This window comes from Sorex araneus, chromosome 5 (genome assembly GCF_027595985.1).
Source record: "Sorex araneus isolate mSorAra2 chromosome 5, mSorAra2.pri, whole genome shotgun sequence".
Taxonomy (NCBI): domain Eukaryota; kingdom Metazoa; phylum Chordata; class Mammalia; order Eulipotyphla; family Soricidae; genus Sorex; species Sorex araneus.
In genome coordinates, this window is record NC_073306.1 from 21,357,435 (window position 1) to 21,381,358 (window position 23,924).

General features: G+C 62.6%; 2 protein-coding genes across 3 annotated transcripts in view; one reads left to right on the forward strand and one right to left on the reverse strand.

The window, feature by feature from the left end:
• Nucleotides 1-18,136, reverse strand: LEXM (lymphocyte expansion molecule). The gene is made up of 10 exons (XM_055138314.1): nucleotides 17,949-18,136; nucleotides 12,033-12,162; nucleotides 11,557-11,721; nucleotides 11,208-11,330; nucleotides 7,824-7,961; nucleotides 7,559-7,702; nucleotides 6,717-6,878; nucleotides 5,603-5,719; nucleotides 3,718-3,851; nucleotides 1-134 (listed from the first exon to the last, which is right to left on the reverse strand). The coding sequence occupies exons 1-10, from the start codon at nucleotides 18,134-18,136 to the stop codon at nucleotides 8-10; spliced, it is 1,428 nt and encodes a 475-aa protein (XP_054994289.1). The 3' UTR covers nucleotides 1-7.
• Nucleotides 18,039-23,924, forward strand: part of TTC22 (tetratricopeptide repeat domain 22) — a 17,964-nt gene continuing 12,078 nt past the window's right edge. For both annotated transcript variants that reach the window (XM_055139589.1, XM_055139590.1), the window contains exon 1: nucleotides 18,039-18,716. In XM_055139589.1, coding sequence (XP_054995564.1) covers nucleotides 18,135-18,716 — 582 coding nt within the window. In that variant the 5' untranslated portion in view covers nucleotides 18,039-18,134. The remainder of the gene's footprint in view (nucleotides 18,717-23,924) is intronic.

A 23,924-nucleotide genomic window follows, 5' to 3' on the forward strand; every position in this document is an offset into this window, starting at 1 on the left:
CGTGTCTTCAGGCGTTGGGGCATCCGGTATCGGCCACTCGGGCTGGGCTCGGGCTGCATGGGTCAACCGCAGGTTCTGAACTGTGATCCACGGTGGGAAGGCACCTCCCCGCGGAGAAGGGCGTGATCCGTTCCCTTTAAAGAGACAGAGAGAGGGCTGGAGTGATAGCACAGTGGGTAGGGCGTTTGCCTTGCACGCGGCCAACCCGGGTTCGATTCCCAGCATCCCATATGGTTCCCTGAGCACTGCCAGGAATAACTCCTGAGCATCGCCAGGTGTGACCCAAAAAGCAAATAAATAAATAAATAAATAAATAAATAAATAAATAAATAAATAAAGTTTAAAAAAAAATAGAGAGAGAGAACATGAAACATGGTCCCTTGGAAGGGCTCCCACCGGTTTCTTCATTGGGTCAAAGGTGATGAAGAAACATTATAACCTCTCAGTATGTGTATTGCAAACCATAACGCCCAGAAGAACAGAGACAGAGACAGACAAAGAGAGCGGGGGAGGGAGAAAGAGAGAAAGAGAGAAAGGGAGAGAAAGAGAGAGAGAAGTGCCTGCCATAGAGACGGGCTGTGGAGAGGGTGGCGGGAGGGAAACTGGGGTCCTTGGTGGTGGGAAATAGACACTGGCGGAGGGATGGCTGTTGCAACACTGTGTGACTGAAACCTGACCATGAACAGCTTTGTGACTGTATCTCACGGTGATTCAATTAAAATATAATTTAAAAAGTAACGACCAAAAGTGATCACACACATACATACACACGCATGCACGCACGCACGCACGCACGCACGCACGCAAGGTTTCCCCCACAGAACAACCCCCTCCTAAGGAGACACTTGCCTTGCTTGGCTCACCAGCTGGAGCCTCTACTTTGCCTGTTTGGCAGGCAAAATCAGGTACAGTATCCCAGTGCCCGAAAGATGCAGCCTGACTGAGAGGGGGACCAGGTCGGAGCAGTGGGGAGCTTGTCTGAGGGCCCCTGAATGCAGTCAGGGCTAGAATTCCAGGCCCGAGCCCCAGCCTCAGCTCCTGCCTTCCCCGCTGCTGCGACTCTGTGCTTGGCTGGGCGCCTCGGGGTCCTCTGGGCCCCCCCAGGCTGCATGGGAACATGCATCTCACTCAGGTGTGCGTCCAGCGGTGCGACCGGTCAGCATGCTACACCCTTGTGCTTATGTAGGGCCTGTCTTCCCCACCGAGGCGTAAAGCCGGGGAAGGCAGAACCCTGGTTCTCTATCTGCGTGGGCTCTGCACCCAGGCGCTCCCTCAGGACAGCTGTGAGCAGAAGGCAGGGAGGGGGAGGCTCACCGGGGCAGGGGCACACGAGACAGCCTCTGCTGGTGGTCTCGTGCCTCTGGCTCGTCTCTGCCCCCGCCCCCTGCCGCCCTGGCCTGAGACGGTGCCTGGGACCACAGAGAGAAATGTCCAGCCCCTTCCCCTCCCCGCTACACCACAGAGCACTGGACTTTTTCGTTTGGTTTATTGGCGTTCCGGCTACGCCTGAGCACCTGCTCAGGCCTCAGGGCTGCTGGTGTTATTTATTTATTTTTATTATTATTTTTTTTGCACCAGTAATGTCTCCATTGTGAGACTTGGTACTGTTTTTGGCATATTGAATACGCCATGGGTAGCTTGCCAGGTTCTCCGAGAGGGGCAGAGGAATTGAACCCGGGTCAGTCGCATGCAAGGCAAATGCCCTACCTTCTGTGCTATAACTCCAGCCCATGTTTCAATTTTACATATGTGTGTGAAGGCAGGCTGTAGTCTTTATATACATACATATGTATACGTATATATATATATCTTTTCTACCCAACTTTTATTTCCTGGTTCCATATCTAATTTGCTGTTGTTATTTAGACGGGACACACCCGCAGGTGCTGAGGGTAGGTGCCATAGGGTGCCCAGGATCACACCCAGGGCCCCCGCACATCCAACCACGTCCCTAATACCCCTGGAGCTACCCCTCGGTCCTCTAAGTAGGGTTTGCTTTGGTTTTTGTTTTTGTTTGGGGATTTTTTTTTTTTTTTTGCTTTTTGGGTTGCACCTAGCGATGCACAGGGGTTACTCCTGGCTCTGCACTCAGGAATTACCCCTGGCAGTGCTCAGGGGACCATATGGGATGCTGGGAATCGAACCCGGGTCGGCTGTGTGCAAGGCAAATGCCCTACCCGCTGTGCTATCACTCCAGCCCCTATTTGGGGATTTTTGTTTGGTTGGTTGGATTTGGGTCACACCCAAAGGTACTCAGGACTTTACTCCTGGCTCTGTGCCCAAGGGTCACTCCTGGTGGGCTTGGGGGACCAAATGGAAATTCAGGGATCGAACCTGGGTCAGTTGCATGCCAGGCCTTATCCTGTGTACTATCTCCCTGCCCCTCAGAGTATTAGCTTCTACTGAACCCCTTCGACTGGGAGAAAAGTTTGACAAAACACATATGTGATAAGAAATGTATGTTGGGCTGCAGCGAGAGCACAGCGGGTAGGTAGGGTTTGCCTTGCACGCAGCTGACCCGGGTTCGATTCCCAGCATCCCATATGGTCCCCCGAGCACCGCCAGGGGTAATTTCTGAGTGCATGAGCCAGGAGTAACCCCTGTTACGGGTATGACCCAAAAAGAAAAAAAAAAGAAATGTATGTTCAGAACACATAAATAACTCTCAAAACTTAACACAAGAAAATGGTTTCAGGGGCCAGGGCGAAAGCTGAGAGCTGAAGCGCACGCCCGGCGTGTACCTGGCTCCATATCTGATGCCTGGCGCTGAGCACTGCTCCGTGTGGCCAAAACAGAACGAAAGGAAAGAAAATCAAGTGTTGCTGCCCACCACCTTTTCTTTTTTTGTTTATGATTTGGGGCCACAACCAGTGATGCTCAGGGGTTACTCCTGGCTCTCCGCTCAGGAATCACTCCTGACAGTGCTCAGGACACCATCTGGATGCCAGGGATCGAACCCCGGGCCAGCGCACGCAAGGCCAGCGCCCTATCTATCCATTGTACTCTCTCTCCCGCCCTGGCCACTGTTCTAAGGAAACCCCCCAAACTGGTGCAGGAGGAGGACACAGGATTTACTTTGATCCTAATGGGATCTAAAAGCTGGTTTGCTCTGAGCAATCTGATCCCTGGCATCTGGGGGTCATGCCCTTGCCAACGTCAGAAGGACTGACTCTGGCATGCCTTGGCGTTTCTGAAATGGCTGTGAGGACAGCCTCTCTGCCTGGGTGGCGGGAAAGGACTGTCTGCTCTCTTCTTCCCTCAGCTTTGCAGCAGCCTCTGGGGGCAGCGGAACCGGTCCACAGTGATCCCACATCAGGCATCCCCAGGGGTGTGTGTGTGAGCATTCAGCACCTCTAGGGTCCTTTTCCTTACCAGGAGCTTTTTTGGACGGTTGGTTGGTTGGTTGGTTGGTTGGTTGGTTGGTTGGTTGGTTGGTGTGGGGGCCATGCCCAGCGATGTTCAGGAATTACTCCTGGCTCTGTGCTCAGGGATCATCTGGGGTGCTGGGAATCGAACCCAGGTCCGCCGCGTGCAAGGCAAGTGCCCTCCCTGCTGTGCTATTGCTCTGGCCCCTCTTACCAGGAGCATCTCACACGTCCCCCGCGCCCTCTGTGTGTCAGGCGGCTCCGAGAGGTGACCTGACGGACCCCACCTCGCACAGCCCAGGCATGGCAGAGCCCGGCTGGATGCTCCATCCCGCAGCCCCGCGACACTCACTGCAGGAATCTGTCCCAGAGCGGGTCCGAGGGGTAGCGCTGGCACTTGCTCAGGTACAGGGATCGGTAGCGCTGCCGGTGGTCCTTGGTCTCCATCAGCCACATGTTGAGGTAGCGGCCCACGCCCACCGGGTTCTGCACGGGACAGAGGGCAGGGCGAGGCAGGCTTCACACCTCACCTCACCCCTCCTCGGACCCCAGGCCTCCCCGCACCCCGAGATCGATTCCATCTGTTGAGGGTTCAGTGTGTTCAGCCAAAAAGAACCTCTCTCCCAGCCCCCGGCCCCCGGGACGTCAGAGTAGCCGTAGGGGGAATTGCGGGTGAGTGGTGTGGTGGGGAAGATCATGTCTGTTTGGGGGAGGGGGGAGAGTTTGGGGGTCACATCTGGCGATGCTCAGGGGTCCCTCCTGACTCTGCACTCGGGAATGACTCCTGGTGGTGCTTGGGGGACCCTATGGGATGCTGGAAATCGAACCCAGGTCGGCCACGTGCAAGGCAAACGCCCTCCCCACCGAACTAACGCTCCAGCCCCCAGTCGTGTCTCTCTAAGAGGAACTCCAAGTCGAGAGGGGAAGGCAGAGAACGGACAGGAGTGACGGGATGGAGCCCAGGAGCCGCCACAAAGCCCGTCCCCAGGCTGCAGAGTGGAGGGGTCAGGCCACGCCAGACCTCAGAGCTCTGGCCTGGGTTGAAGGGTGTTTCTGCTGTTCCACCTTAGCGAACACCATGAGAGGGACACCCACCCCCAGGTCCTGGGCCCAGGAGAACAGCAGGACGGCAGGACAAGAATCACCCCCATCTGCAGAGCACTGCTACAGGGCAGGCGTGAGGCTGACAGTAAAAGTACGTGGGTTTAACAATGCAGGTACACAGGGTTAACAAGGCAGGTATGGGGTTAACGAGGCAGGTGTGGGGTTAACAAGGCAGGTACAGGGGGTTAACAAGGCAGGTGTGGGGTTAACAAGGCAGGTACAGGGGGTTAACAAGGCAGTGTGGGGTTAATAAGGCAGGTGTGTGTGTTGCAAACAATAATGCATAAGAGGAAAAGGAGAGAGAGCAAGAAGGAAAGTATGCCATAGAGGGAGGCTGGGGCTAGCGGGTGAGGGGTGGGGGATGGCGGTGGGGAAACAGGGGACTCTGGTGGTGGGAAATGTACACTGGAGGAGGGATGGGGGCTGCATCATTGATGACTGAAACCCAATTATGAACAGCTTTGTAATGGTCTATTTCAAGGATACCCAATTTAGAAAATGTAAAAAAAATAAAAGTAATGTGGCGTTGATGCCAGCTTACGCAGCTTAATCAATGGCTGAATAAATAGCAGTACTCCTACATGGGGCTGGAGTGGGTAGGACATTTGCCTTGCATGTCGCTGACCCGGGTTCGATTCCTTCGTGCCTCTCGGAGATCCTGGCAAGCTACCGAGAGTATCCCGCCCGCACGGCAGAGCCTGGCAAGTCACCTGCGGCATATTCGATATGCCAAAAACAGTAACAAGTCTCACAATGGAGACGTTACTGGTGCCCGCTCGAGCAAATCAATAAACAACAGGAGGACAGTGCTACAGTGCTACAGTGTATTTATGTATGTTTATGTGTGTGTGGACTGAGGGATAGCACAGTGGGTAGGGCTGGTGACAGTGATACAGTGATACTCTTACATTAAAAAGAAAATGCAGGTGTGGAGCTAACGAAACAGGTACATGGACCAACAATGCAGGTACACGGAAATGTGCATTTGGGGACCAGGTCCCACTGGGGCCCGAGCTGGCCTGGCCCTGCCCTCTGCCTGTCCACAAGGCAGGAAAGGTGGGCTGGGGCGACAGCCTGAGCTCCTCGGCCAGGTGTGGGGCTGCCCTCACCAAACCTCCCCGCCCCCCACTCACCCAGGCTCCCATTGTCGTCTGCGAGGCCTTCGGGCGCTGGGAGACGAACAGGAAGGGCGGGTGGCTGACCTTCTTCTTGGGCTCAGGGGGAGGCCACGTGCCGGGCCCGGGCGTGGCCTGCAGGGAAGGAAGGTGGCAGCCGTGGGCACAGGGCTCCAGCCTGGAGGCGCCTGGCACCGGGCAGCTGCCCTCCCGGCCAGTGCCCCTCCAGCGCCACTCATCAGGCACCTGCCCTGCAGGAGGCAGGGGACCCCCAGCCCCCAGGACCACCCCAGCCCCCTCAGCCTGACACCTCCAGAGAGGGGCTCAGCAGAACCACGTAGACCCGGGGGCAAGGCGGGCGGGGGCCCTGGCCACTGTCCCCTCTGCAGGGGAGCCGGGTCACCCCCTTCCCGCCCTGGGCCCAGGCTCCTAGTAGAATGCACGAGAGCCCTCCCTCAGGGCAATAGATACAGACCCCCACCCCGCAGACCTTGGCACCCCCTTTTCTCCTCCTCACCCCCCCTTCCTTTTTTTTTTCTTTTTGCTTTTTGGGTCACACCCGGCAATGCTCAGGGGTTACTCCTGGCTCTGCACTCAGGAATCACCCCTGGTGGTGCTCAGGGGACCATATGGGATGCTGGGAATCGAACCCGGGTTGGCCGCATGCAAGGCAGACGCCCTCCCCACTGTGTTATCACTCCAGCCCCCTCACCACCCCCTTTCTGACCCGTAGTAGTTCCTCTCTGGGGCAGAGGGTGGGCAGAGTCCACTTGGGGGAGTCCTGATAAAGTCAGGGGCCCACTCAGGCCCCCGCCCGCTGCCCCTGCCCTAGAAAGGTGATGAGCATCTCCCCTAACACACCCCTGCCCTGCCCCAGTCTCCCTCCGACCCTGTCTCGGGGAGAGGGGCAGGCAGGAGATCGGCTGGGGTCCTTCCAGGGTCAGGCTCAGTGCCGCAGGTGCTAGCTGGGACCCCATTTCCGTCTTACACCTCTCCCAGAACGAGAGGCCCCGAGTGCGAGGGGCCCCGGGTGGGGACCCCAAGGCTGACATCAACCTGAAACTGACTCCACCTCCGGCAGTCCCCTCACCCCACGGGGCGCCCAGAAAGGAAGGCCACGTGGGGCACTGACCACCTTTGGGGGTCGCTGTCTCGGGGTGGAGCTGTAGGCTCTCTCGCGGGGCGTCTCTGGGAAGCGGGGCGCCTTCAGGAAGACCCCGCGCTTCCTATTGCCCGGCGAGTTCAGCTCATCCACGAAGCTGCTCGGATCCGTCAGCTCCCAGGGCTTCTTCCTCTGAGGGACAGAGAGAAGCTGCGGACCCCATAGAGACCAGCAGGGGCCACCCAGAGAGGCATCACAGCCACCCCGCAGGGCACAGGCCCCCCAGGGTCAGCCTGGCAGGCCTGACGGGTCCCCCCACCCATGTGCCAGCCACTGCCCCCTGCCTTGTGCTGACCCGTCCTTCACACGTTCACCCCTCAGGGGCAGGCTGGGCGGAGGGGCAGCAGCCAGGCAGGGTGGACAGCCGGCAGCTGGGCCTGGCGGAGGGAAGGCCCCGGGAGAGCCAGGCTGTGGAGCTCAGCTCAGGGGTCACCACCGAGGCCAAAGGGCCTCCCCACTTCGCCACCCCAGCCCTTCCCCGAGGCAGGTCTCACCTGGCCCTGGGGACCTGGCCCGAGGGGGCAGAGTGAGGGGAGGGGGGACAGAATAAGCGGGTGTGGCAGAGCTGGGGACAGCGGGGTGCACCCAGGTGTCCAGGACAGCGCCAAGAGCTGGCCACCAAGTCAGACCCACGCAGCAGCATCCAAGCCTCGCTCTGCCCCCGAGTCGCTGAGGGCCAGCCTCAGTTTCCCCCTCGAACAGGAGGCCGCGTCCCCCCCGCCACCCCAGCCCCCACCTCACTGTGCAGGGGGAAGCGGGCAGGAGGGCCAGGGATACCCCAGGCCCTCAGGAGTCAACAGGGGAGGCCACACCTGCACGGCGAAGTGTCCGTAGGGCACGGGCTGGCTGCGGTCCCCGGAGAAGATGTCGTACATGTTGCGCTTGCCCATGGACCGTGCCACGTACATGTCGATGCCTGCCTTCAGGGAGTAGGTTCCAGGCGCCAGCCCGCTCCCCTGGGTCGGAGCACAGAGCACTGTCCCTGCAGGGTCCCCCCTCCCCACGCTCCCTCAGGGGCCGCCCCCAGGGCTGGCCATGGGGGTGGGGGGCAGGCAGGGTGGCCCGGGGGAGGAGTACCTCGTACGCCAAGGGGGGCGGCTTGTTGCTGATCCTGCACATGAGGCCCTCGGAGTGGGCCCGGGCCCAGGCGCTCTCCTCCAGCCTGGTGTAGGGGTTGCCCCTCACCCCATAGTTGCCGGGGCCGGGGTTGTAGTTCTGCAGGGGGGCGCGGGTGGGGGGGGGGGGGGGGGGAGGGGAAGAGGCACACAGAGGCCGTCAGCTGAGAGCCGGGTCCCGCCCCAAGCCCTCTGCACAGATCACGGTCCCAGGTCAGTCCCTACAACCCGCGGCCAGTCCCTCTGGCCTCCTGCTGGGCCCCTCCTCCAGCCCACACTTCAACAGGGGTGGGGCGGGGGCTGCCTGTGGTCCCCGAAACCAGGCCACTGGCCGACCGCCTGGCTGGCTGGCACGTGCTCCCTCTGGAAGCTTCTGGCCCTGCAAGGACAGCTCCCAGTGGTCTCTCGTCCTTCCCCACACTCACTGGGGCGCCTGGGAGATTCCCTCGCTGACCACCACCCCCGCCCCCCACCCTGGGGGCTGTGGTCCAGCCTTTGCACACGGGGGTCCTGAGTGTTCTGTGCCAGAGGGCCCGCAGTCCTGGGTGCGTCCGGGCTGGGTGCCCCCGAGCACACCAGGCCATCCAGGCCCAGGCCCGGCTCCAGGCTGTCACCAGGTGGGGAGGACGTGAAGCACCAACTCTCCGCCAGCTTCCCAGAGAGCAGGGGACACTGGCGCACCGTCCCCGGAGTGAGACCGCTGTGCACCGGGTGGCCACACGGGGTCGCTGCTGCTCCACCGATGGCTCCGCCCCGCCCCCCTCTGCGCCTTGGCGGGCTGCGGGCGGGCAGCCTGGAACCTGGTGGTGCAGCCGGGGAAGCAGCTGTGCTGGGCACCAGCTCCTGCGCATGGCTTGGTCCTCTCAGAGCAACGCGGGGATGGCACACGCCTCCTTCCGGGGCCCGAGGCCTCCGGGTCAGATCAGGGGGAAAGCCCCTGGGTGGGGAGCCCGGTGCCCGGCGTGGGGGTCAGGCATGCCACGAGCACAGGGAGATGCGGTCGCCCCGGCTATGTGGGTAGTGCTGTGGCTCGCTCGCATCTGCAGGGGGGCCCAGCCCGCAGCCGTCTCTGGGGTCCCCACAGGCTCCTGCAGCTTTGGCAGCGGGTGGGTACGGGGGAAGGACCCCGGGAACAGCAGGAACGGACGGACACACTGGGCATTCCCAGACGTGCACATCTGGGGGCACCTGGAGGGACCGGAGATCAGCGGTGGCTTCAGGGCCGGGCTGGCAGCAAGCTGGCCACTGGGAAAAGCGGGTACAGGGAGTGCCCCCAGGCCCCGTGCGCCACACGCCTGCAGCGCCACCTGCTGGCTAAGCGCGGGCACTGCCGGAGCAGACGGGGTGGGGTGCAGAGCTGGGGGCCCCCGTGGGACCAGGCGGCTACAGGGAGAGGCCATGGCTCCTGCCCCCAGCCCAGCAGCACTCAGACGCCGGGACAGGACAGGACAGACGGTGGCGGTGAATTCGTCCTTCAGCTTCTCTGACCTTAGACCCCCTCGCACCCCACCGCAGGCTGCAGTGCACCAGGTGAGCCCAGCCTGGAGACAAATGAGCTCCTGGGGACACCGGGGCTCAATCCTGCCTCTGGGACCCTGGGCGGGGACTTCACCTCTCCGAGCACTGAGCACCGCTTGCTTCTGCAGTGCAGGGGTGGGGGGGAGGGGTTCCCACCAGCAGAGTCCGTGGGGGCTGGGTGCCGCTCAGCCCTCCCTGCGCTACGTGGATGGGGCTGCCTGTGTCCCCCAGCCGCCCCTACCCCTACCCCAGTGTGTGTCCATCTCGCAGCCGTCCCCCCCCCACACCGTGCCTGTGTCCATCCCGCAGCCATCCCTCCCCCTACCTCACCATGCCTGTGTCCATCCCCCAGCCGTCCTTCTCTCTACACCACTGTGCCTCTGTGTCCACCCCCAGCCGTCCCTACCCCTACCCCGCCGTACCTCTGTGTCCACCCCCTGCCGCCCCTCTCCCTCCAGCACCTAACAGCTCCTCGCCTGAGCCCCGCCCGCTCTGCTCCCCTGAGCCTGACCCCGACCTTTCCAGGGTTCACAGGTCTCGCCAGGGTGAGGAGGGGGTGGGGGGAGGCGCGGGCTGGGACCCCCGGCTTTAGCCTCTCTCAGCCTATCCCCTCTGAGCCGCTGACTCTGCCCTGGGACGTTTCATCATATCTAGAACGTTCTGGAGCATCTGGGATCCACCAGACGTGCAGGCACTGGCTCTGCCCCAGGTGCGGGGCCTGGGATTCTGCAGCCACAGACCCACGCGGTGTGGCCCACCCTGGGGTCATCAGCCACCTGAGGGTTCCTTGCGCAGAAGAGGCCACCCATGCCAGGGCACCGGGGACAGAGCAGAGAGAGCAGGCGGCCGAGCAGGGGGAGGCAGCGGGGAGGGGCACTGCCCGACCGCCCTCGCCACCCCGCCCAGCCGGAGCCCACTGGGGCCTCCCCACTCTCCCCTGCACCCCCACACACACAGGCCCTGGAAAGCAAGAGCCCCCCTCCCCACGCAAGCCCGCGTCCAGCCCCACAGCAGCTGGATTCAGGCTGGAGGCCCCACCTTGCCCCCACGCCGGGACCCCCCTCCCTCCCGCTGCACTGCCCCACCCCCACCCCCACCCGAGGGCTTTCTGTCTCTGTCTTCTGCTACCTGGCACACTCTCCCCCAGGTACCCCGAATCTCTGAGGCTCAGGGCTGGCAGGTTCTGTGCAAGGATTACCCCCTCCCAGAGGGCTTCCCTGACCACTCTGTTGATTGCATCTACAAGGTTGGCAGCTCTGCCCCATGTCCCTGACTGCCCACCACCTGCGATGGCCCCTAGGGGCGGAGACCTTGTTTCCAGCACACCTGGGCCTCCTGAGCCAGGCCAATGGCATCATCTCGGTGGTGTCGGTCAGTAGAGGCTGGAGCTAATAATCACGGCGATTTTGCTGAGCACCTAATATATGCTGGGCTCTACTCCTGACCCCCTTCTGCTGCTGTCAGCAGCGGGAGTCAGAGTCTGATGGGGCAGGGTGGGGGCAGTGGAGGGGGGGGCAGGCAGGAGCATTTTTGCCTTTTGGCACAAGGAAAAGTGGGGAGGGGGGTGGATCTGGAGGCGAGTGAGGCCAAGCAGCCGAGGAACCGGCAGGAGGAGGGGTGCTTCCGGCCCCTCCTGGGCGGGCACCCACCCTGTTTAGGGAGCACCTACCCCATTCTGGGAGCACCCACCCTATAGGGAGCATCTACCCCGTCCAGGGAGCACCTTACCCCACTTAGGGAGCACTCACCCCCTTTAGGGAGCATCGACCCCGATGGAGGAACACCAACCCTAACTAGGGAGCACCCACACCGCTTAGGGAGCACTTACCCCAGTGAATCCTCGAAACCGCACCTCCCCGGAGCTGAGCAGCCCCCGCAAACTGCCGGGTCGCTCCTGCAGCTCTTGGAGGAAGTCCTTGAAGTTGTAGGAGCCAGGCCCCAGTTTTTCTTTCTGCCCCGGAGTAGAGCTGAGGGTACAACCAGGCCAGTCCCCCACCCCCAGCCTAGGAAAAGGACGGGGAGTGAGGGGGCCTGCTCAAAGCCTGGGTCTGCGGGGGTCTGGGAGGACGCTGAGGCCAGCCGGGGCTGGGGGAGCAGCGGGGAGCAGCAGGGAGCAGCGGGGGGCCGTGGGGGGCTGTGGGGAGCGGACGGTGGAGGGGGCACACAGCCGGCCTCACCTGCCGCTGCTTCTCCCTCACGGTCACTTGGTACTGGAAGTGGGGCAGCGTCGTGAGCCGGGTGGCCTCCCGCGCCCGCGCCCAGCCCGTGTCCTGCTCCCGGGCCAGCCTGTTCTTGCTGAAGCAGGTCTCCCGGCCATCGTAGACACCGGGGCCTAGGTGGGACTGTCCCGGCAGCCTCAGAGCCAGCCCGGCACCCCAGCGCGGCCCCCAGTACCCACCACCAACCCCTGCCCCGTCCCCCAGTGGCCCTCTGGGCACCCCGCCTGGAACCCCGGGAGCCCTCGGGACCCCAGGGAGGGCGAGACCGAGGCTCTCAGTCCCCGAGCCCCACTGAGGCTGACTTCAGCGCCCCTTCTCCTTCCGAATCTGGCCAGCGGACCTGAAGCTCAGGCCCGGGGCGGGGTGAGCACCGAGAGTGGGGGGTTCAGCGGGAGCCGGGGGCGGGGGGTGGGGGGGACGCCGGGCATGCTCACCACCGCCTGCGTGTGCCTCAGGGAGTAGGGCGCCTCCGTGAAGCAGCCCAGCCGCTTGTGGCTCGGGTGAACCGCAGATACATCGAACCTGCAGGGCCGAGGCCGGCTGAGCGCCGGGCGGGGCAGGCCCCTCCCCCACGCCCGCAGGGACCCGCAAGCCCCTCTCCCACGCTCATCCTCCCTCCCCCCAGCTGGGGCTCTGCTCTCGGGGCTCCCCCACCCCATCCTCCAGCAGTGGCGGCTGCTCCGCCCTTAGCACTGAGCGTTTGTCATTCCCATTTATCATCCCCGCCACCCGCCACACACACACACACACACACACACACACACACACACACGCCCGGCTAGGTCCCGCAGACTAAGTGCATGTCCTGGATGGCATGTGTGATCCGAGTGAGGCGGGGACCCCTCCCAGGCCTCCCGTGTGCAACATTCGCTCAAGGGCTGAGTCCCACCCACTGCGGGCGGGAGAGCCCTCCAGCTGGGTGCACCCCCGCGCGGGGCCTACACCCTGGGTGCTGCTCTTGGGCGGGCTTCCAGGACTGGAGGGGGTGCACCCGGCTGTCCAGCCCCCAGTCTCCCTTGCCTCCTCCCAGCCCGCATCAGGGACTCTCCCCTCCTCGCCCCTAGCCCAGGTTGAAGGAGTCTGACACGGAGAAAGCCCAGGGTCCGGGCGGCGTCCCCATCCCACCTGTGGCTCTGCACCCCGAAGGGTGCCCCGGTAAAACGCTTGTTGGCCAAGTGGCCGACCGGCGCCCCCCGGCGGCCAGGTCCGGAGGGACGCATACTAGAGGACTCCTCCTCCGCGCCGCCTGCCTGCCTGCCCGCCTGCCAGGCGGAGCCCCGCTGCCACGGCAACCGGGGCCTTGTGATTCGCCAGGGGCGTGCGTGGCCGGCCCGGCGCCCAGTGCGCGCTCCGCGGGCGCCTGCAGGGCAAGGCGGCCCCGCCCGGCCGGAACCGGTCGCGGGTTCTCGCCTCTGCCCGGCGCCCTCCGTGGGACCCGGGCGCGCCCGACGCAGGAACCGGTCCCCTGCGTTCGCCCAGGCCCGGGATGGGGGCCGAGGGGACGTGCCCCTCTTCTCATTGCTGCCGGGAGGGACGGAGAAGGGGTGTGTGTGTGCGCGTGTCTGTGTGTGTGTGCGTGCGTGCGTGTGTGTGTGTGTGTGTGTGTGTGTGTGTGTGTGTGTGTGTGAGAAGGACAACCACCGCCTGACCAGGCTGCCCCAGAGAGGGGTTCTGTCCCCATTGTCCCGTCCCCCGCCTCCCCCACTCTCCCACCCTCTTTGCACACATGCCGGGCAATTCCCAGCACCCAGAAGTGGTCTCTCGGTTAAGAGTCTAGTAAGGAAGCCGCACTACAGGGCACGGCCACGCAAGGAGGGACAGCGGCCACCAGCTCACAGCAGGCACACACAGCACACACTTCAGTGTGGGGTTAAGGAAGCTCCTCCTCCCGGAAGCCTACCTTGACCTACTGGCCCACAGGCTGGGCCAGAGCATCAGACTCCACCCTGGGGTGTGTGTGTGTGTGTGTGTGTGTGTGTGTGTGTGTGTGTGTGTGTGTGTGTGTGTGTGTGTGTGTGTGTGTGTGTGTGTGTGTGTGTGTGTGTGTGTGTGACCAGCTCAGTAAAGAAAGGTCTTGAGAGTATGTGGCCCAACCAGGCTCTGCCAGCTGGGTGAAAGAGCCTCCTCCTCCCTGATTCTGCCCCTGCAGCACCCCAGGGTCCTGCTGTGGGTGCGGCCTCAGGAAGGCGACACAGAGAGCACGCCCCTCCCACGGTGCCAAGGACACAGGGCCCAGGGGTCTTGCTTCCAGGAGGAGCAGAAGCAAGGTGGGCTTCCTTGCAGTCTGACGCCCCCTGCCCCTCTGCTATTTCAGTAGCAAGTGTGGGCTCTGGGCCAAAGTCCACTGGGGGTGTCCTGGCCGCCGGGCAGGGCCGAGCAGGCCAGACGAGTCGGCCGTGCAGCAGGCTGCTGGCACCGCTCCACGACAGCTTCCCCACCCAGCCACCAGTGCAGGGCGACTCCCGCACTCCCTGGCACCCCCATTACTCAGAAGAGGAAGCAGAGGCTCTGAACGGGGCGGGGAGGTGCCCGGGCGGTCACAGGGAGGGGTGTGGGGTCACGCAGAGCAGCAGGACTCCTGCGAGGCTGGCACTCACCCTCAGGCAAGGCTGTGCACCCACCAAGGCTCTGGAATCATCTCGTGGCTGTGCAGCATCGAGTCAAACTTCTGGGCCAGGGTTCCGCCCTTGGGGGGGCCATGGCTAAGACTCAGCTGACCCCCACCAGCCAAGACTGCTCCCGTCCCCCCGGCACACACACCAACACAGGCAAGCTTCCAGCCTCCTCAAGAAGTTCTCCTGGGGCTGGAGCAGTAGCACAGCGGGTAGGGCGTTTGCCTTGCACGCAGCCAACCCGGGTTCGATTCCCAGCATCCCATATGGTCCTCTGAGCACCGCCAGGAGTAATTCCTGAGTGCAGAGCCAGGAGTAACCCCTGTGCATTGCCGGATGTGACCCAAAAAGCAAAAAAAAAAAAAAAAAAAAAAAATGAAGTTCTCCTGAAGCAGAGATGAGCCCGCAGCCCCCCAGGCCCCATGACCTCCTCTTCTCTTCAGCGTCAGAGTCTAAAAGTCAAGCTCACCCAGAATGATAGCTGTTATTTCAGAAGGAAGAGGAAATAGCCAGCGTTAGCCGGGATATGGAGAAATCGGAACCTTTGGGCATCGATGGTTGGACTAGGGAAAGGTGTGGCTTCTGGGAAATCAGTACAGAGGTTCTTCCTGAAACTCCGCACAAAACCACCAAAGGACTGTGAAAAATACAAGCGCAGACATGCACGGAAGGGTGATGTGTGTTCTCGGGCTCTTGGGACGGTGCTCTCTCTCTCTTGCCGCTCGCGTTCAGTGCTCTCGAGCCGCTGTGTATGGACCGGATCAGGATGGCTCCTCCTTTGTGCTCCGCTTCTGTGTGTGCCGCTGTGTTCTCTTCTATCTCTGACTCTGTCTCTGTCATCTCTCCTCTGGTCTCTTTGGACCTCTCTCTTCCCTCTTCCAATCTCTCTTCTTCTGATCTCTCTTCTTCCAATCTCTCTACCAATCTCTCTACCGATCTCTCTTCCAATCTCTTCTGCTTCTGTCTCTGGAGCCCTCTGCTTCTCTCTCAATTCCCCTCCTGGGTATGTCCCTACAGGGGCTGACGGCCAGGCTCAAACGGAGGTCTGCAAGCCACACGCACAGCAGCAATAGCTACAGCTGCAAAAGGTGGGCAGAGAGCGGAGCTGCAGCTCAGCGGGACAGCACAGCCCTCGCGTGTGTGAGACTCTGGGTTCGACCCCTTGCACCACGTGGGCTGCCCCCTGCACTGCCAGGCATAGTTTGGTGAGCCCTGAGCACTGGACTTCTCAGGGAAGAGCGCCTCCCCCCATAAGAGGCAAAATACAGCCCGGATATCTATTGTGAGACGAATAGACAAACTGGGGCACATACAACAGAATACTGCTCCGCTTTGGAATAGGTGGGAACCCTGACCCATACTCCAACATGGGTCACCCTTGACAATGCAACACTAGATGGAATGAGCCATAAAAGAACAAGTACTGTGCTTGTTCAAGCATTTGAAGTACCTACAGTAGCCAAATTCGAGAGTAATCAAATTCATAAGGCAGAAAGGTGGTTACCAAGGGAAGGGTAGAGTTTGGGGAAGATGAGAAAGGCCTGGAGTAGGTTTTTGTTCAGGCTTGAACAGCACCTAGAGTCGTTCATTCTATTGAACTGCGCAATTAAAGGGTCAAATGGGGCTGGAGAGATAGTACAGCAGGTAGGGCGTTTGCCTTGCATGCAGCTGACCTAGGTTCCATCCCCAGCATCCCGTATGGTCCCTGAGCACCGCCAGGAGTGATTCCTCAGTGCAGAGCCAGGAGTTACCCCTGACATCGCTGGGTGTGGCCCAAAACCAAAGAAAAAAAGCTAGTCAAAAAGCTATGGGATTTTTTGTTGTTGTTGTTTTTGCTTTTCAGGTCGCACCCAGTGATGCTCAGGGGTTACTCCTGGCTTTGCACTCAGGAATTACTCCTGGTAGTGCCTGGGGGACCATATGGGGTGCCGGGGATCGAACCCGGGTTGGCCGCATACAAGGCAAACACCCTACCTGCTGTGCTATCGCTTGGGCCCCTGAAATGCTACGTTTTTATGTTAAGTAGTTGATACAATAATGAAAAGAGGGACAAAAGCCAAAGACTCGGGAATCCACTCCAGCTCTCACAGCAGATTTAAGCCCAGGCTTCATTTCTCCATCACCAGGAATACATAATAATAATATTTATTAAAAACCATTACATTTTAGGGGGTCAGGTCAATAGAACAGTGGGTAGGGCGCTTGCCTTGCACATGTCCAACCTGGATTTGTTCCCCTGCACCCCACATGGTCCCCAGAGCCTGCCAGGAGTGATCCCTGAGAGCAGAGCCAGGAGTAAGCCCTGAGCACTGTTGGGTGTGGCATAAAAAAGGACACATTTTCTATGTTTTTCCGTGTTCTTTGTTGTTGTTGTGTTTTGTTCCCCCACCCCCACTCCCCAGCTGTACCCAGGGCTCATTCTTGGCCAAACTCAGGATCATATACAGCGCCAGTGTGCAAAGACAAACACCTTACCAGCTGTACCAACTCTCCTGTCCACATTTTCTATTATTATTACTATTATTATTATTATTTGCTTTTTGGGTCACGCCCGGCGATGCACAGGGGTTATTCCTGGCTCTGCACTCAGGAATTACTCCTGGCGGTGCTCAGGGGACCATATGGGATGCTGGGAATCGAACCCGGGCCAGCTGTGTGCAAGGCAAACGCCCTACCTGCTGTGCTGTCGCTCCAGCCCCACACATTTTCTATTTTTAAAGGACAGGAGAAAAGGAGCAACAGAATGTGGTTTGAGTTCACCCCCTTTCTGTTCAAGTCAAATGCTTTCTTCCAATTTACAACTGGCTCTGTTCCCCGTTCAGTCACTGCTGGCCTCTCTTTCAAGGAGAGAAAGCGCCAGGGCGCGTCTGGGGTGCGCAGCCCAGGAGGACTGTGGGGTGGAGGGACTCGCGCTCAGACGCCCAGTGCCTGCCAACGTAGGCAGGTCCAAGCCCGCGCAGCCTGGACCACAGCCCAGCTTTCTAGCGCCAGGGCCCAGCTGCCAATGCTGCCGGAAGCTGGCCAGAGCCAGAGGGCTGCGTCCGGGCACGGCGCGGTGCAGAGTGCAGGGTGGGCTGGGAACCAAGGGGGCGGGGGAGCTGCGCGGCCTCCCGAGCACATCCACAAGGTTCAGGCAACCTCCGCCCCACCCCAGGAGGCTCGTCAACTTCACGCCACAGAAGCAAGTCTGGCTTTATGATACTGCTTGGTCATACATTATTAGCGCCAAGAAAGGGAGTCGAGCCTCACTCACCTGCAGCTCCGCCGGCACCGGGCACTGGAGAGTGCCTGGTGGGGAGAGCTGGAGCTGGGACTGAAGAGAGTACAGCGGGCAGGGCGCTTGCCTTGCCTCTGCCTGGCACCCCAGCTGTGCCCACCCCCCAACCAGCCCCACTAGGAGGGATCCCTGGGCGCAGAGCCAGGAGTAAGCCCTGAGCATCCCCGAGTGTCCGCCCCCCCCATCCCCAAGCAGAAAAAGTGGCAAGGCATGGAGGGGCTCGGGCACGGCCACCCTGCCCAACAGAAGAGGGGTGGCCTAGCTGGTGCCGGGCCAGTAGTAGGGCTCCCCCTAAGTCTCCAGCCCCCGCACCCACGGAGGCAGGGCCCGGCGGGGCTGGCACGCTAGGTCTGCCTCTGCGCCCGGCCGGAGCGCTCCCTTGCGCCTCTGCGCCTTCGCTGCTCCGTCTGCGGAGCTAAGCGCCAACCACGCCGTCCGCGCGCCCCTCTTTGGCAACGCACTTGTTTTTCTGGCACGCCTGGTTGTGCAGGGCGGGCGTGTAAGAGCCGCGGAGCAGCGAAAGCGGAAACACCCACGGGGCGGGCCCGGACCCACCCGCCGGGCCGGAGGTGCCCCGCGCCGTCCGCGCTCGCTCCGCCGGGTGCGCTCCCCCTGCACCCGGCGAGGGCGAGGCCCCCGGGGAGGCCATGGCGGAGCCGGAGCCCCCGGCCGACGACCTGGACGCCCTCCTCGACGACCTGGACTACCTCCCCGGCCACTTCCACCTGGAGCTGCAGCTCAACTTCGAGCCGCGCTCGCCCGCCTCGCAGCGCGCGCGCGCCCGGGACCTGCGGCTGCAGCGGGACAGCCTGCGGCGGGAGCTCGAGCTGGCCGCGGCCCCGCAGCGCCCCGCCGTGCTCCACCTCCTGGGCGCCGTGGCCTTCCACCTGGAGGAGCTGGACGAGGCCCGCGAGCGCTTCCTCGAGGTGGCCCGCGGGCACCCCGACAACCTCAACGCCTGGGCCAATCTGGCGCACTTGTACGGGCGGCTGGCGCAGGAGGACCAGGAGGAGGCGTGTGCCGGGCGGCTGGCCAGCCTCATGGACCTGGAAGCGGACGTCGAGGCCCCGGGCACCCCCGGAGACCCCCAGCTCCGCGCCGCACGCTGCTTGGCCGAGCAGGGCTACGCGCACGGCTTCGACGTGGGCTACGCCAGCCCGGAGGAGCATGAGCGGGTGCTGGCGGCTGGCATCGCGCTCTACGACAAGGCGCTGGGCTACGGGCAACAGGTGCGTGTCTCCAGCTGGGGAATCCTGCGCGGCGCGGCTCAGACGCTCCAAAACCGGTCCTGGGTGCCTCTCCTCCCCAGCACGCCCTTTCCCTCGGCCGTGCCCTCCTGCCAGCTTCCCCGGCTCCTGCCAGCCAGGTCTCTTGTGGCAACGCCGCAAAGTCAACCCAGGCAACGCATCCTGCATCCTCCTTGCTCCCGCAGCGCGGCCTGCCCGGACCTCTCTGTGCGCCCACTTCCTTCCCAACTCCTCACCCCCAGCCCTAACTGTCACCGTCCTCTCTCAGGTCTCTCCTCCCCTCCAGCCTTCACCATTCCCTGCCCATAGGGCAGAGTCACCTCCATCCTGCCGTGTCCCCCCCGCCACCTCCCGCCAGCCCAGGTTAATGAAGCCAAGGCCCTCCAATGGGGAGCGGGTGCCCCTGCCCTCTCTCTACCTGCCTTGTAGCCAGGACTCTGTCCCTGTCCACTTCCTCTTGGCACTGGAGCCAGGCCCCTCCCTGCCTGGGTTCCTGGCGGCTCTCTCAGCCTGCGGAGGCCCCTGCTCCTCCCTCCCTCTCACCTTGGAAGAACCTTCCTGGCCTGAGTCTGGCTCAGGCCTCGTCGCCGCTAGTCTGCTGTCTTCTCGGGCGAGGCCAGCCTGTCTCCCTGGGTGGGCCTGGAGGTCTCCGAGGGTCTGCGGCTTGTCACCCCAGCCATCTGCCTGTGCCCCTCACAGTCCGGGTGGGTCCCGTGCAGAAGGCTCGCCCGGCGGAGGGGGGCAGCTTCTGAATCTGCTCACGCGCATGGAGCCCCCACCCCGTTCGCTAGAAGGGGACCCCTGGGTCCAGCCGGCACCCAAAGGGAGGGCCCTGTCCAAGGGCCCGGACCCCTGCGTCTCACTAGATGGCACACGTGGCAGAGGCAGCAGCCGAGAGGGAAGTTGAGCGTGGCACCGGGACTGTCCAGGAAATACCCCAGTGCGGGGTCGGGCTGGTAACCGGGGGGTGGTAAATGGTTTTGTGCCGTAGTATCTACCGAACGGCAGGTCCTGGGGCTGGAGAGACGTTCCACAGGGAGGCGACTGCCGTGCATGCGGCTGACCGGGCTTGATCCCTGGCACCTGCGTGTGGTCCCTGAACCTTGAATGCAGAGTCAGGAGTAAGTTCTGGGAGGGTGTGGCCCCAAAATAGAAATCATCATCGTCATCATCATCATCATCATCGTCATCATCATCGTCATCACAGCAGGCCTCCCCGCAGGTGTCAGAGCCACCAGCCTCTGCTCCCTCTCCGGGGGTCTTCTCCGCCCCGGCTGGTCCCCGAGGGGGAGCGTGGCTGTGGAGGCCTGGGCCTGAGTGGGGCGGGGCCTGAGTGACTTCAGTGCATCAGCGCGCGGTAGAGGTTATGAGGGAGGCCCGGTGGGTCTGTGCGGCTGGTCCAAGGCCGCCTCCCACCACTCAGGCCTCAGCGTGGCAGGTCAGCCTCCCTCTCTCTCTGTGGGACATGGGACCGAGGTCACCTCACTGTGTAATGGCTGAAAACTGGGGCTCGGGAGCACCTGGAGTGGAGCCAGGGCTGGAAGCTGGAGTCCGAGGCCCTGGCGGCCTGCGGTGTGGACAGTGTGGTCTCGTGGCCCCAGAGGCTGGGGTGGTCCGGCAGCCTAAGGTGTAGACAGTGTGGTCTCGTGGCCCCAGAGGCTGGGGTGGGCCGGGCGGCCTGCGGTGTGGACAGTGCGGTCTCATGGCCCCAGAGGCTGGGGTGGGCCGGGCGGCCTGCGGTGTAGACAGTGTGAGCCCAGAGGCTGGGGTGGGCCGGGCGGCCTGCGGTGTAGACAGTGTGAGCCCAGAGGCTGGGGTGGGCCAGGCGGCCTGCGGTGTAGACAGTGTGGTCCCGTGGCCCGAGGCTGGGGTGGGCCGGGCGGCCTGCGGTGTAGACAGTGTGGGCCCAGAGGCTGGGCTGGGCCGGGCGGCCTGCTGCTCTTCTCCTGTCCGATGTTTGGCCGAAAGGGGTGCAGAGAGTTAACACAGTGGGGAAGGTCCATGCCCGTGGCTGGCCCTGGTTCAGTCCCTGGCACTGCACGGACCCCTGAGCCCCACCAGGTGAGGCCGGGGCCCCAGCACCCGGGGGTGGCCCAGGGAGTCCCTGCCATGTTGCGTCCTTAGGCACCCAGCCCTAGAGGAGAGAATCCCCGGGAAGGGCCACAGGTCTTCTCAGTTCCGCTTGGGGGAGCCCCTCCCCCAAAAATATAGAAGAAAAGAAAGAAAAGAGGGATAAGAGGGTCCTGGAGCCTCTTCAGGCTCCTTCCCTATCTCAGGAGGAAGGCTTCCTGGAGGAGGTGAGCAGGAGGCAGACGTTTGGAGCTCAAACAGAGCCTGCCTCCCACTTCTAGCAGAGAGTGCTGGGTGCTGGGCCCCCTCTTCCGTCCTCTGCAGGTGAGGAGCGACCTGGGCAGGGCAGGAGGGTCAGAGTCCAGCCCCAGCTCTGACGAGTCTGCCAGGTGACCCTGGACAAGTCACTGTCCATCTGTGGCCTCACGGACAGTCAACGCCAGTGACCTTGCTGTCGGGCCGGGCGTGATGATGGGGTGCCCAGCTGCTCGGACCCGGTGCCTGAGGCTTGTCTGAGAGGCTCCCACAGCCCCCCGCAGCTAGAGGGGCTTTCAGGCACCGGGGTCCCACCAGGCAGGGCCACAGAGCGGGGCTGCACTCGTGACGTCACCGCCACCACCTCGTAGGCAGCCCCCCGGAGCCCGGACCCCACCCCCCCACCGGGAACGGAGGCGTCCCCGAGTCCGGGAAGGGATCCCACGCCCCTCGGTCAGCACCGCGGCTCTGTTCTCCGGAGAGCAGTGGGGTGCTGCCCTGAGGCAGACGGCTCGGGTGCAGACGCCCAGGGCCTGGGAATCGGGGTGCAGGCCGTGTGGAGAGGGAGGACGGGGGGACCCCTGGGCCAGGGGGGTCGGGATCAGGACGGACAGGGCAGCAGCGGAGTGAGAGTGAGTCTGGGGAAGGAGGAGGGAGGCAGCAGGGTAGAGGAGGGACCCGACGGAGGGTGTCACCCGAAGGACTCGGCCTGGGGTGGGCAGCCGGGCTCCCGCCTGTCCGGGCAGAGAGGACCCGGCGGGGCTCAGGGGAAGGTGCAGCTGCAGAACCGTGAGCCGTTGGGGCGGAGCCATAGCACGGCGGGGAGGGCGTTTGCCTTGCACGTGGCCGACCCGGGTTCTATTCCCAGCATCCCATATGGTCCCCTGAGCACCGCCAGGGGTGATTCCTGAGTGCAGAGCCAGGAGTAACTCCTGTGCATTGCCGGGTGTGACCCAAAAGGCAAAAAAAAGAAAGAAAGAAAGAAAGAAAGAAAGAAAGAAAGAAAGAAAGAAAGAAAGAAAGAAAGAAAGAAAGAAAGAAAGAAAGAAAGAAAGAAAGAAAGAAAGAAAGAAAGGAGAAAGGCACTTCTGCTCCCCCTTGCTGGCTCCCAAGTAAGCCAGTTGTTTTATTTCCTTCTCCTGCATCCCTCAAAGACCCCTCCTCTAACCCCTATGGGCACGGGCACGCACGTGCCTGGAGTCAGGTCCGCCTGCAGCCCCGGTGCCAGCCTCCGTGGGCGCCTGGGTGCCAGGCTCGGGGCTCGCACTCGGCCCTGCGTGCTGCTGAGCTCCCAGTGTGCCCCGTGGGTGCTGGGCGTGCCAGGCTCCAGGGAGGAACCTCTGCGTGAAGGTGCCCCAGGCCGCACAAACAGAGGTGTGGGAGTCCTCGGGAGAGGGCCTGGCAGGAAGGCAGCGGGCAGCAGCCCTGGGGTCCTGGTGCCCTGGGTGCTGGCACCCCAAGCAGCTGCGCTGCCCAGCGCCCGCACTCGCCCTGACCTCCCTTTGCCCCCTGACCCAGGGCTGCGGGACACAGACCCTGCGGGGACCCCAGGCCGAGGGGAAGCTCCGGCCTGCCCAGGGCACTCAGACCCCACAGCTGAGCCCCCGGGAGCCGGCAGGAGTCGCAGCCTGTGCGGGCGGGAGGAGTAAGGGTCAGTTTCCGTGAGGTCAGTTTCCAGGGAGCGGCCAGACTGCCTCCTAGGGGCGCCCTCGTCCTTCTTTCCACTGGTCCTGCCCCTTCCTGCAGGCCCCACGAGGCCCTGAGGAGACCCCACTGGGGCGGGGGCAGCAGACAAGCCCCCCACCCCCACCCTCAGGTCTCAGGCTCTTCCTGTGCGGGGGATGGGGGCCGGGGTGAGGGGAGGCTGAGGCTGACAGAGGAGGGCACTTCCGGGAGAAAACTCCCTGACAGGCCCAGGGGCAGGGTGACCCCGCAGGGGGTCAGGAGCTTAACTGGCATGTGACCGTTGGCACGGGCTCCATCCCCCGCACCCACCGCCTGGACCCTAAGCACAGAGCTGGGACTAGCCCCCAAGCACTGCTAGCCCCACATAATTTTGGGGTTTTTTTGTTCGTTTGTTTTTTGCTTTTTGGGTCACACCCAGTGATGCACAGAGGTCACTCCTGGCTCTGCACTCAGGAATCACCCCTGGCGGTGCTCAGGGGACCATATGGGATGCTGGGAATCGAACCCGGGTCAGCCGGCCGCGTGCAAGGCAAACGCCCTACCCGCTGTGCGCGCTCCAGCCCCATAATTTTTTTTTAATTTGTTTGTTTGTCTTTGTTTGGGGGCCACACCCAGAGACGCGCAGGGGCTACTTCTAGCTCTGCGCTCAGGAACCACCACACGGTTGTGGGGCCCGGCTGCACGCAAGGCCTTACCTGCTGTACTGCTGCTTCGGCCCCTTCAAAACCAATTTCCTAAAGTTGAGTTTTGTGATTGCCGACAGGTGCTCCATACACACATATGCATGCACATGTGCATGTGCACAGACACACAGAGACCCATACACACACATGTGCACACTCACACACTCCCACTCATCACACAGAGGAGGGAAACTGAGGCCCGGAGAGGGGAGGCCGGGCCCAGGAGCATGCAGCCTGAGCGGCTGGCGGGACTGGGCACCCAGCACCAGCTCACAGCCCAGGGCAGCCGTCCCCAGGCTCTGGTGCCAGAGCCTCCTGTGTTTGCTGCCTCCCCACTCCTTACCTGGCAGGTTTGGGCACAGGGTCTCCCCTCGCCCTTGAGCAAGACCCCCAGGGCCCCGGCTGCCTCAGCACCACTGGTTTTCCATTTGCTTCTGGGAGGGGCCACTGCGGTGGTGCTCAGGGGCTACTCCCAGCTCAGGTTTGAATCTGGGGT